This window comes from Manacus vitellinus, unplaced genomic scaffold, assembly GCF_001715985.3.
Source record: "Manacus vitellinus isolate BGI_N305 unplaced genomic scaffold, ASM171598v3 scaffold_4_pilon, whole genome shotgun sequence".
Lineage (NCBI taxonomy): Eukaryota > Metazoa > Chordata > Aves > Passeriformes > Pipridae > Manacus > Manacus vitellinus.
Window position 1 is genome coordinate 26,544,593 of NW_021940604.1, and position 14,024 is coordinate 26,558,616.

Below are 14,024 nucleotides of genomic sequence, written 5' to 3' on the forward strand. Positions count from 1 at the left end.
CACATTTGAGTTGGGACAAGGGCACAAGAAATTTAAAATTCATAGGAAAGCAGGTTTCACTGGTCCCGCCACTTTTAAAGGTCTCTTGGTTTCAAGAGATTTTTATTTTTTTTTGTGTAAGTACTTTATCAAATAAAGTAATTAATTATCACTTAATATAATTAACCTGTTGTTACTATATGAACACTGCAAAATGAACATAATAAACATGTATAATCTTTCATATCCTGTAGAGAGTTCTGATAAGTGCTTGTCTTGTAAGATTTAACATTTGGGGACCCTGAGCTACAAAGTGTTATTAAGGAATCTTTGAAATTCTTTTAAAATAGCAAAGGCACAGGGGAAATAAAATGTCTGTACTTATAAGACATGTTTAATATTAGCATACCAATAAAAAAAAGAAAACCTTTATGTGATGCTAATTACATCATGAATTTTCTTATGGGTCTTCATATTACACAAGTATCAGTGAAAAAAGCTTGGTTTTATGGTGCTGCAAATAGTCTGATGTTCCAGTTTGTTTATGTTTTTTTTTGTTGAAGTTCAAGTTACATAGTTCAAATTATTTAATGAGTGGTGAGTATAATTGTAACATTTTTTAGTTTAGGAATTTCTACCACTTAATTATTGCCTTGCGGTTTTTTTGTATTGTCTTCTTAGAATTATTATGGTTCTTTTCTGTGCTGTGTAGAACAGAAGTTAGAAAACTGAAGAAACCAAGCCACAATACCAAATCAAAAGACATTTAATGCTGGTTTAAGATAAATTTCAGCTTTTCATGGTCATACATGATGATGCTAGTCTGAAACTGTTTGAAAATACTATAAACTATTAACTCATGTTGCACATTTCCAATTACCTATAAAACTTGTAAGAGAAATTCCATTCTTCTGGAGAATCCTCAGTGTGTCACTTTACATAGCTGTGAAGTTGGGTGGACATTTGTTCTTTAATTATGAAATGAGAAATACATTTAATGTTCACAAATTTTTTTTCTTGCTGGGTTAATAGAGTCTCAGTCAGTACAGTCTTTGAGAAGGAGTTGCACTAAAAGTCATTATGATATGTAATAAGTAATCTGCAGCAGTATTGGAAAGAACTTGAAAAGACTTTCTGCTTTCATTGTCTCAGACTGAAAATACATTCAGCGTTGCCATGGCTTAGCAGAAATGCAGTTTTAAGTATTACAAAGCAAAGGAGGCTTTGTAATGATACTACATGTAGACACCATGCAGTATCAGTTTCCTGTTGAAGCAGAAATATTGAAATCTTTGCACAGTTAAGCACAACAAAAGGTTTAAGTAGGTCTCCAGAGGTTGTCAGTACTCAAAGTGAAACCACTACAAATTCATCCTTGCATGTCATCAAACTGTCTCTCTCTATCAATTTCTTTCCATGCTGTATATCTTCCCTACTGGCTAGTTTTCTAACACCATACTGAAAACTTCTGCTGTCAGCAAAACAGACCAAGATTGATGTTTTTCTCATCTGTGTACTCCAAGTGTTTAACAAATATGACAACAGAACTTACTGTCTCAACGGCTGGAGAAGAATAGATACCTTGCTGTGCTTTACATGTATCACACATCTGTTCCCAGAGAGAGAATGGTTGAATTCTAAATTGATGAGAAAGCAAATAAGAGCTCTGCATGATTTTGCATGCAATTCAGAATTGTGATGTTATACAGTTAATTCAGTCTTAATTGATATGCATTTTGTGTTGTTGTTGTTAAACTGAAATGTTTTGACATTAATAAGATCAGTTAGATTAATAAGATTTGAGATTAATGAGTCACATATTGCTGTACACTGTGACGTCCAGATTTTCGTTATACTGAAGCAGTACAGAAATGTCTCTATATAATTTTTATTGCAGTTGCTATAAACAATAGCATGTTGATGATGCTTATAATTGAACAATATATGAAAAATACTATTATTTTTACTGATTCTCACTGAGAGGTGGAGCTTAAGGTGGGGCATTATAACAAACATTTCCTTTCTATCTAAACCTACTGCTAGAGTTATTTTTTTGTTCTTAAACCCTTTTATCTGAGAATCAGTAATCCATTCAGTTTTAAGACAGGTACCACAGTCTGACTTGAAGTGAAATGTTAGGATACTTTGGTCTATGTTCTAAAATTTTGGCTCAAGTTGAGGTAATGTATTGTCTATACAAATAGTTCCTTTTTTTGCTTTATAACAGCTAGGGATTAAGTGAGTTAATCTGAAACTATGTCTACATCCTCCATGATTTGTAAATCCATCATTTGTACATGGTCAGACTTGCATTCATGATTCTTTCATTCTTGGCTTGTCTGGCTGGCTCAAAAATGTAACATTTTAAACATTACTCTAAATTTCGTAGCTTCTCTTATCAGTGAGGTTTGTAAACACTTCTGTCTTATGATTTGTTGATTATAGATCTGAGGAATCACAGATTAAATGTTTACCTCATGTTCAAGGTTTTTAATCTGATTGCTATTCTTCATCTTCCCATGGAATATTTCATTCTCTATGCACCATGTAACTTTTTCAGTAAAAAAAGGTGGGGCTGCTATGATGTAACAGTGTACTGTAAAAAGAACACGCTGAATAAGGCAAGACATTTCTGGACAGCATGCCAGCCCCTTCTTTAACTGGTAATCATCAGTCCCTAAGGTGCCAACTGGATGAAACACAGCTTTGTGGAATAAATAGGTTAGCATCTGTGATAAGACCAGGGCAATGGAAAAAATGTGCCATAAATTTTGCCTTGCAGTTCCTTTCTTTGTAAATCAAAAAGAGAATAAAAGTATAATTTATGGGAATTTTTTTAAAAACACTTCTGATTGGAGCAGTCACACTACTCTCCTTTCTTTCTCCTTCAGAGGTATTTTTAGAGCACTTCACAGAACTTACTGAGGTGATATCATTAAATTGATCAGATCAGTAACTCATAGGTTTAAAAAATTCTAACTTTAATACAGTGAACTTAAATCTCCAGAGGGAGACAATTAGATTATTGACTCTTCCGGGAGACATTCAAACTGATTCACATTTGTTTGCTAGAATTACCATCTTCAAATACTGTTTTGCCAGGTAATAACTAATTATAACTCAGTAAAAGAGTAAGTGTTGGACAGAGGTATTACTTCAGGATAACGATACAAAATTAATACTTAGATACATTAAAAAAGTGCAGATGTAGAAAATGAGTGTGCATACTTATTAAGTAGAATAGCATATTGGGCAGCCTGCATACCTCTAGAAATGATCTGCTGGGTCATGCATGTCGTCTTGGTGAGCAGAGCTCTTGGTAGTCTTTGGGTTCTTCACAGGAACCAGCTGCAGTGAGTGAAGCTACTGCTGCTGCTGTTCCCAGGAAAGAGCAAGGAAAGTAATGTGGCTGTGTATCAACACAGAAGCTTGATCAAATGTATTGAACTGTTGGGTATCTTTGTGAAAGTGACTGATTTATAACTTTACAGAAGAGCTTCATGACAAATTGTTTTTCTCTGATTTAGTGTATTACTATGTGTTAACTAAGTACTAATAATTCTCCTGTTCCTTGCTGTTTCTCAAGCAGTATGAAAGGTAATACGAGATAAGGACCAATTGTTCAATATGTTTTAATTACAGAGATATAGTCAACTTTTAAATCTTTCAGGAAAAAATTATTTAAAAGTGAATTCTTTGTTTCTGTAATAAAATAAGAATTTAATCTTAGTTACCCCATAACATGCCACTTCATCCTTGTCCTAGAAACAGCTGCTAATAGCTTAGTTTCTATGTAGACAGTACAAGTGGAATAATACAAATAACAGTTCTACTTCATAAGAGAACAGTCCTCAGGTAAAATCATTGTAGCTCAAGTACATTCCTTTTTTCTCCCTTTAGACTCCAATCTGTATTTCTGCATGTTCAGTTTTTTGATAAACTGTCAGATAGTGCTACTGATTATCTTTCATGGGTTAGTATTTTGTCTAAGTTTCATGTACTTGCTCTAACTAATATTAAGGAGTCTCATGTTTTTTCCCCTGTAGCAAGAAATTATTATATTTTGAGTTCATATTTAAATAAAAAAAACCTTCTTATGATTTTATTTACACTAAGTTTTGGTCTTACCCCTTTGAAACAGCAGTTGGAAATAAAATAATAAAACTTTTATGTATGTAGATAAATTAATAGGCAATATGAATGTAGTAAATTCTGAAGACCAAAAATGGTGAATGATCATGCAGTCCTTTGATCATTTCTTTCCATTTCTCTGAGACCTAGATTTTATATTTAAGGAACAGGAGTAAACCCATGGATGGACTCTTCAACTTCCCTTTCCCAGTTGACCTTTACTTCCAGAGTAGATGGACAACTTCTTCCAGCTTACCTTGATCTCATAAGCTTTGAAAGGCAATCAGTATTTTTTAAATGAACCAGCAGAGCAGATTCAGCAGTATTATTAACATGAATAAGGCAGAGGAGGCTTTTGTCCTGTTGGGACTTAAAACAGTTTAGAAGTTCAGCCTATGAATTACATTTTTTGATGTCTTTAGGAAAGTTACAGATCAGTTGTTTTGTATATAATTGACTTGTATTCATCACACAGTAGTAGTACAATTAAAACTACTCTTCATTGAAGGATGCAGCAAAAGATACTTTCTTTGGTTTAGGTGTCTGTGGTGTCTGTGCTGTCTGAGCACCAACACTCATCAAATGAGGCTAATGAGGCCTCAAAATTAAGAGCTAGTAGTTTGCAGGGTGTCAGGACAGTACAGAGAATGAAGGATGGGAGTAAATTGCTCAGAATTGCTCAAACCAGTGAACAAATATAATGGTGCATTCTGAACAAACAGAATGCTGCCCTATTGTGAACTCAACAGAAAGGAAATTAAAATGATTGAATCATATGGTCGCAAGCATGAAGTTTTGCTATAGTAAGGAGATCGTCAGAAAAATGCTAGAATAGACTGTGCCAGTTTCTATTATTGAAAGAAAATGCATCAGTCAAAAACTGTGGTGTTAGTGGGGAAAACTACCAACATTCAAAATTGCAAACAATGTCTTCAAAATGAGGAAGCAGAAAGGAAAAATAATTTACAGAAAAAAGAATCCTAGTAATTAATGGTGATGTACTTTATCTGTCTGAGAAAAGTGTAGCAACTGGAGATCTACAAAAAAGACATAAATTCATGTGTCACTTATAAAGAAGTAATTTATTGGCAGCTACTTCTCATAATCAAGTTTTATTAGTCTTTTTTACTTGCTTTTTATATACAATAAGAAAAAAGGTATCTATAGACCTATTAAAAATTTTTCTTTGGTTCACAGCATCTGTATTTCAGACAAAAAGCATGCAGCTTATAGTTCTTTTGGTAGCTTTGTGATACCAGATGCATGAAAAGGGTAAGGAAGGGTGTTGTCTTTTGTAAGTCTTTAGCTGAAATACCCTAAAGTTTGGTTAATTTTTTTTCTTCTATGTATGCATCGTTTCTTGTTAAAATTAAGCAGGACATTTTTCTATGTCTAATTGTGACATTTTTATTGTGTCAATCAAAAACTGCAAGAAATTAAAGGAGAAATATAGGTGGCAGCAAGTTAAACTAGGAATTTATTTAACATACTGTTTTAGATGCACGCACACTCGTAAGCAAAGGTCATAAATCTGCAGCCCTCTTGAGCAATAAGGGAGGGGAAAGAAAATCAATTCTAATCTGGAGACCAGTGCTAGACCTCATAATAACAACTTCTCCGTACACCTGAGGCACTTAGTAACATTTTGTATAAATTTTAAGCAAAACCTTTTAGTCTGTAATAGAAAAAGGGGGAAGCAGTATAACTTTTTATAGTTTACTTCCTTTATTTAGTAGTTGTTAGTTTTGTTGTCTCTGCAACCATTAACATCCAGATTTAATAGAATAACCCTACAATTCATTGCCAAAAGGGCTTAAAAGGTTTATTTGCAAATATGTTGCCATTAAAGGATATACTGTGTGAGCAGTCTTTCAAGCCATCACTGAGATATGGGATTTATTTTTTTATTTTATTTTGTCAAGTGTAGCTTTATAAAATTGGGTTATGTTATTGTTCTGGAACTAACTTGCCTTGTATCTTAGTAATTTAAAGTGACCACAAATTTATAGAAAGAAAATTAATTTGATTTCTGTGCAGTTAATAGAATCATGCAGAATAATTAGTAATTTTGTTTCTTTGGCATTTGGGGTTTTTTTCTGTGTCAAAAGTGGACTGTGTTTTTTTATTAAAAAAAGTTCATCATCTTCTGTTTTAAGAAAAAAATATTTCATGTATTTCTAAGCTGGTTAATGTGTAACCTGGAAGTCTGGCACTACATAGATTCAATAAATGAACAGACAAAACCTGTGCATATTAAATATTTCAAATATGTTGTTTTAGAATATCTGATAGATTTTAGAAGTATGTGGACGTTCTTTCTAAATGTAACTTAATGGATTTAGGTGTACCTACATATTTTTAAACAGTTGGTTAATCTTAAGCTTGTAAGTAATTGAATTACAGTCAGACTAGCATTGCCATATATAAATGTTTTCTCTCACAAACTCTTCTCCTTCCTCTTCCTTTTGCCTTTATTCACAAGTTCCTTTCTCTCAAATTGGTGAAACTGTACTTCCTAAAACCATTTACAAATACAGTTTCCTTCTATCTGTGGTACACAATTTTAGTATTTTTATTTTTCCATCAGTGTATTGCCCTGTATTTCAATCACATTAAACAACATAATCAATCAAGCTACAAACAAAGGTATGCAATTTTTAAATTGTGGAGATTTGAGAGCAAGATTTGACTTTTTCAGCTTAGATTACAATATTTAAGGTGTAATTAATCAAATAGAAAGATTTACTTTATTTAAGAGAAAAACTAATTACGTTGTTAAATGCTTACACCACATTCCAAATGTAATCAAGATCAATCCAAATTTCTGGGTCACAGGTATTCTCAGTGAATTTTCCACAATCTTCCGTGAGATTCCTTATTGATAATCAATAAATGCAAACTTTGGTACATCTGTGTTCTTTATGAAATACTTGTTTCCATTTGTTAGCTCTTAAAGAATAAGCTTCATGAACTGCAGAGCCACTTTCTCAGTTTCTTATTTATTCATTTTCAAGCACTACAGCAGTTAATTAAATTTACCAAAAAGTCATGTGTAGTTTAAAAGCTGAGTTTGATTTCCTTTAAATGAATAGTAAATAATTACTGCTAAAGCAGGAAAGATCAGATATGGAGAAGCTGGATAATTGAGAAACTGAGAAATGTGTTTTTCCTATAATATTTTTTTTTCACGTCCTCCTTTATAATTGCATTCCCATCTCCCTATTTATTTCTGTGTTTGCAGAGATTTATTGTTCATGTTTGGCAGCATGCCAGTACTGTGAACCATATTTTGCTTTGCTTTACCCACTCTGTATCCCATAAATCAACTTTTCAGTGGCTGTGTGTCAGGTACCGGTAAATGTGAAGATATGATAATATCAACAACAATAATAATAATAATCTGAATTTATTTGGAATTAATTCACTATAATATGCAGGACTGAAAATACAGTGAGAGTCAAAGACTACTTAACCTTCCTGTGATCTATGGAAAAGTGGAGATTCTCTGCTGACAAAGAAATCTGGTTTAGAGAAGTATTAGAGTCACCATTACCACAACCCTCCTGGTGTCATATTTAGCAGCAATTGATTTTAGGAGGCAGTGAGTGCAGCAGCTAGGAATGTGGAAGAGATGGGAGGAAAATCAGAGGTGTTTGTGGCGAATCAGGGAAATTAATTTTTCATGACTTTGGGTCAGTGTTCAGTTTAGGTGAAGCATGATAAAGCCAGCACCCAGAAATGATACTCAGAGACCTCAGACCCTGTGGGAGGTTGGAGGACTTGAGGTTTTGCAGTCTTAGATCCCAGCCTCCTATGCATGAGGAAGGTAAAAACAAGGGGTGGATGAACAGTTTGATTCCACTGTGCCCCACTGATGCAATGGCTGGTAAAGTATAGCGTGTGGCCTGCTGCCTTAAGCCTGTCCTAACCACCTACAGAGTCTGAAAGAATTACTTTTAAGGAAAAGTGATACGTGAGTTCTCAGTTTCAGTGTTACTCACTATCAGTAACCTTGGGTCTCTGTTTCAGTGAAGTAATACTTTAGTACAAGGATTAAACTTCTTACAATATTTTACAATCTTTTAAATAATTATGCGTATTCTTTGGAAAATAAACATAGAAAAATTCATTTATATAAAACTCTGATATATTGGTGTTGATGAAAAGTCTGACATGATAGGAATAGTTTCTTTCCTATAACTCACAATAATATTCAGTTTTTTCCCTGTAATTTTTTAATACAATACTTCTTGTGCTGTAATTGGAAGTGAATTTAATTATTTTTCTTGTCCGCTCTAGGTACAGAGATCCAGAAATAAGCAGTTACGCGAGCTGTTTCCAGATGGATTTAGTATTCATCACGCAGGAATGCTGCGGCAAGACAGAAGTTTAGTTGAGAACTTGTTTTCTAATGGACACATCAAAGTCCTAGTTTGTACAGCTACACTCGCTTGGGGTGTCAATCTGCCTGCTCATGCTGTTGTTATTAAGGTAAGAGCTTTCCCTACTCTGCAAACAGGTTGTCTTTTTTAAAAAAAAAAACCTGTAAAGGCATATAGGTAGCAAGATCTTTATTGTGAGCTTCAGACCTGGAGGGGAAATATCTGATTGACTCGAAATGTTATTTATATCTCATTAAACTGATTCTCTCCAGTGGGAGTCTAGTTTGTATAGTAAAGATTTAAATATATCAAAGATTAGGAAAGGATTAGTTAAAGTACACTTCTGAAATCATGCTATATTTGCCTAATTTCAGTATTCAGCTCATCAGGATTATATTCATGTGTATTTATGTTAATTTTTATTAACTTTTCCTCAACCAGGGAACACAAATATATGCTGCAAAAAGAGGCTCCTTTGTTGACCTTGGAATTTTAGATGTCATGCAGATATTTGGTCGAGCTGGACGGCCTCAGTTTGACAAATTTGGAGAAGGCGTCATTATTACAACTCATGATAAACTCAGTCATTACTTGACTCTTCTTACTCAGCAGAATCCAATTGAAAGCCAGTTTCTTGAAAGCCTTGCAGACAACTTAAATGCAGAGGTAACATTTGATTCATTTAGAGAAACTAGCAAACTTTAAAGGGTTGACATTATTTGAAACAAAAATGCCATATTTTCACACTTATAAAAATTTTCATTGTATATATTTTATTACTGTTATTCTGTAGGTGTGTATGATTAAGAGGAATGAACTGTTACATATGTGAAAATGTGGGGCCTTTCACAAAAGGCAGTAGGTATTCGAAGTAGGGTGGGGGGTCAAAATACCATTAAGATAAAACTGTAGAAACACAACATTTACCTTTTAATCAGAAGTGCTGCATTACAATTTAGTAAGCATTCTGCTTAACTGCAAAATAAAATCCACAAAAAATTACAGCCTGTCGTTCTGTATATAAACAAATTCATATATTTGACTGCAGTACAGGAACAATAATGTACTTGGCTTGAACTCTTTTTTCAAAGGCACTGGACATTTTTTCAGTTAAAGTCAAGCGGTTCAGCTAAACTGAAATGTCCAGTGACATATAACTGATTATCCCTTTGAAAGATGTATTTGGTCTGTTAGGAATAGTCTTTTTAAGATGCTTGATCATTTTATCTGCATAATTCTTAAATATTTGTTTATTTTAGCTTTTCATGGCTTTGAAGTCTATGCATTATTGAGTCATAAATAATCGTTTTAAGAGGATATTCTGAAAATGAGCAGAAATTGATACAGTGACCTTTGAAAAGGTTGAGATTCATTGCTTGATTCTTTACAAATCACAGAGTTTGATCATTCATGGTTTTGGCTGTTTGATTTTTTTCTTTTAAGGGGTTTCTTCATAAGTTGTTTCTTCAGTTCCTGTTAACAGGAAAAATTTCTGCCCAGGTACAGTCATACATCAAACACAGAATAAGGTTTAACTGTATTCCAAGTATTTCCACAGACAAATGTAGGGGAATGAAAATATGGACACCTGTCTGTGCTTACAGCTCCCCCTCTTTACATCAAGGCCCTGGAATGGTCTGAGAACAAGGAGGGAGAGAGAAATTGATCTCCCCCAGAACATGACACACAAATGTAATTAAAAGGAGAGATTCATAATTTTCCAATTTCTCTTTCTACCTCAAAGAAAAGAGGAAAAACAAATGGAAGGCATATACATGCCATGAGCAGATGTACTGCTCTCAGTCCTGTCCTTCTGACAACACTTATGAACCTGGAGATAGACACCTCTGAATGTTCTCTAAGTGGAACTGGATGGACATTCAGTTATTTAAAATTGCATAACAGCAATTTACACATTAGCAGTAATAATTTAAATCCTAAAGATTTGTTGGTTTTGAAGGCCAGAATTACCTGTGTTATTATTCAGCACCCTGATAAGTCAGGAGAGAGAGATCTGTACCTTTTCATGAGGAAAGAATCCAGACAGATTTCATAGAAAAGTTTTGTTCATTTTCTTGAGATAGACAGAGTAGATGAGGAAAAAGAGTGGGACAGTCTTTCCTTCACAGCAAAGGATTTTTCTACCTTTTTATTTTTTTAATATTAGAAATTTAGTCCTCCTGTTTCACAGAAGGCCTTCAAGTTAGTGAAGAATTACAGTAAAATAATAAGTCCCTGTTGTGAACTGGGTCAGAGAAGATCTCTATGATTGACATACTGTGAAAAGCACATGGAATAGCTATATTCTATTTTTCTTTCAGGCTTCATCTGTATTACTCAAACAGTCTTAAAAGGTGTGTGGATGTGCAGGTGTGCCCACCTGTCTTATATCAGGAATTTCAAGAGCTCCAGTGTAAAAGCTGGCTTTTGTTTGGAAAATGCTTTACTGAGATACCGTAAAAAATCTTGCTGGTTAGTTTAGCAAAAGAAATTCTCAAAGGCGATACAACAGCTCTCTATAACTAGCTGACATAAGAATTAAATAAGAAAAAGAAAGAAAGATAATTTTGACCAATGGCAATACAAGAATTAATCACCCTGCTCATAAATAGGGCTGCCTGAAATGTAAGATCTGGAACAGTCTAACAGTAGAGGACATGCAGGAAGTCTGATTTTTTTCTATGCTGAAAATTTTTATAGTAAGTGATGGTATGAAAGATGTGATTGTATATGAAGAATTGAAGATTTGACTTGTTGAACCAGGAGTCCCAATCCTATTCCATTCCTCTCACTGAGAATGCTTAGCTGAGAAAGTATGAGATGTAAGCTATTAATTTTCAATGTGTGATATTCTTTAGAGAGATAGAGGTTTTTAATGGGGAGCATGTTGTTCCTCTGATCTGAGCTGTAATTTCAAAATGCACATATTGTCCAGCAGGGCCAGAAAGTTGATTTTTTTGTTGTTGTGTTGGTTTTTTGTTTTGTTTTTTTGTTTGGTTTCTTTTTTGCTTTTGTGTTTTTTGGGTTTTTTTTGTTTCATTTGTTTGTTTTGGGGGTTTTTTTTGTTTTTACATATTTGATTATAATTACACTTCGGGATTCTTCTTCTCTTCCTTTTTTTCCACAGTGAAGATATTTTAAGTCCAAGGTATTTATTTTACAGGAAGTATTTAGAATGTCTTAACAAAATATAGTTTAGCAAATGTCCGATTGTATCTTGTTTGTTTCAGTATGTTGCTGTACTGGATAGAAAATTAAGGTGCCAAAATACTGCTCGCATTGACTTTGGTGCAGTTAGGACCAAAAAAATAACACTGAAGGTTGAACAGACCTGGTTGGTTGTTAGGGTATAAAACTATCTTAATTTATCTCAGGTTCGTGATTTCAACAGAAGTTTTCAAAGGTGGTAGCATCTTCTCTTTATTTTCCCCTCTTTTCCCTGCATTTAATAGTAAGTACTCATCTAGCTTAAATACTGTTAAAAAAAAATATCATTGAGACTTGGAAAGGTAAATAAATACCATTCTCTCTCATCAGGTGAGTTTGGCCAAGTGCATACTTAAGGAAGAAGGAAAAAAGGCATAAAAAAGCAAAATATTCAAGGGAGGAATGGCTCTGTGAGCTTAGAATAGTAATGTTAGCAGCAATTATAAAACAGTAAATGTCCAAATGAAAAACAATTAGTTGCAGCATTTTTAGATAAGACTGACAACAGTAAAAGCAATCTTACTCATGAAGCTTTGTTTAGGTTTTTACCTAAAAGGGGAAGAATTTATTTTTCTGGAGAAGTACATATTTCAACTGAGGAGTTTATTTTGAAATGTGTACAAGTTACTGAAATTCTTTCCAGGAAGAGGGGAAATCTCAATAGAAATTTAGTAACTTTTAACAGTATTGAGTAGTTCTCTGAAAACTATTGCTAGAAGACACTGCAGAAATAACTTGGTTACATTGAAGGTGTAAAATTAAGAAGTTAATCCTTCTGCTTTATTAAAATAGTAGAACAAAATAGGAAAAAAATAATGAATTAGAACAATGATTCCATTTTGTAGTAGGTAGTCACCTAAACTTATCCAGTCAAAGAGATATATTGGAAATATGTGATGTACAGTATAATAAAAATTACTTCTAAGTGCAGCACTTCTACCACAGGATTTGGAGTATGACGAAGAGTGCAGAAAACAAAGTAGTTTAGACAGAAAATTTTTTTTCCAGGTTTTATGTAATTCTAGTGTTATCTGAAAAAAACAGTGTACTCAAGGCTTTAAGTTACAGAAGATTCCATAGCTGCAGTGCAGTTACAGCAGCAGATGATGCAGTCAGAATTTTCTTAATCATGATAAATGATTGTTAGTAGAATGGAGTAGAATTGTTAGTAGCAATGGAGTACAATAGAATAACAAAGGCATGAAATCAACATTTTTTTGTTATCTGATATGTGTGATGTTACTTATTCTTCTGTCATAACATGCAGGAAAAATTAGTGCCTGCCAGATTACTAAAGAACAAAACTTTGAGCACTTACAAGGAGCTATTGTGTTAGCATTTTTTGGAAAGTAACTTCATCATATCCTTATAATTGGAGTCAGTCTAATCTTCTGTATATGCTGATTTGATCTAAGTTAGTGGAATTGTCTGAGAAGTATACAGGTGGTTCAGAAATTGTTATATTTATCTGGAGATGGCTATTCCAATGGGCTACAGCATTCTGGAAAAAAAACCCACATTTTAAAACATGCCATTTTATTTATCAATAGGTAGTCTTAGGAAGCACATTCAATTTTGGTCATCTTCTGTCCCTTTGACAGTAACAATAGCACAGTGTGGACACAAAATATATGTTTACTGACTGATTTGATACAGAAATCAAGACAGTATGCTGATAACCCCTGTTATCTTTTCCATAACAGAGCCTTGTTAGCACCAGGAAATCTGCACTTATGTATAATAAAACAACATATTGTAGGATCAGAATCTGCTTTTATTACAAGTAATTTAGGAAATCTGAATGCTTATGCTCTAGTTGTAAAGAGAAACAAATTAAAGGCCAGAAGCACTGCTGAATTATTTAAACTCTTAATTTATTATGGATGTATCAGTAGCTGAAAGAAGGGCTAGTAAAATGAAGGCAGCAGTTGAAACTATGGGAAGATTCTATGTTTGCACAAGAATATGAAACTGCTTTTGTCTAGGCCAGGTCTCTTGTCAGAAATAGGTAGATGATAAGAGTGATTCAGATATTTGAGGTAATACAATATATAATCCCAACCACACAATTCTTAAGTGGAATAAAGAGCCCTGAATTTTGTACTTAGGTTTATGTTGTACAGGAGAGAAAATTTCACAGGAGTGCAAAAAAATTGCAGCATTTCTAATCCCCATTTCAAAATTAATTTCCTAGAAGTGGAAAATTTTCAGAGAGGATGGGCAAAGGAATAAATCAGCTTCTGTGAAAGGAGCACACCAGTTTTACTGTGTGCTTTAGGCGAGAACAAAGGCAAATCAAGATTATATGACAGAGTTTTTTGAAGT

The 14,024-nt window shown here is 33.6% G+C and overlaps 1 protein-coding gene across 1 annotated transcript in view; it reads left to right on the forward strand.

The window, feature by feature from the left end:
* ASCC3 (activating signal cointegrator 1 complex subunit 3) overlaps positions 1 to 14,024 on the forward strand; it is a 264,177-nt gene that overhangs the window by 154,415 nt on the left and 95,738 nt on the right. Inside the window, exons 15-16 of the mRNA XM_018078048.3 lie at positions 8,410 to 8,601; positions 8,934 to 9,158. Of these exons, the coding sequence (XP_017933537.1) occupies positions 8,410 to 8,601; positions 8,934 to 9,158 (417 nt within the window). The remainder of the gene's footprint in view (positions 1 to 8,409; positions 8,602 to 8,933; positions 9,159 to 14,024) is intronic.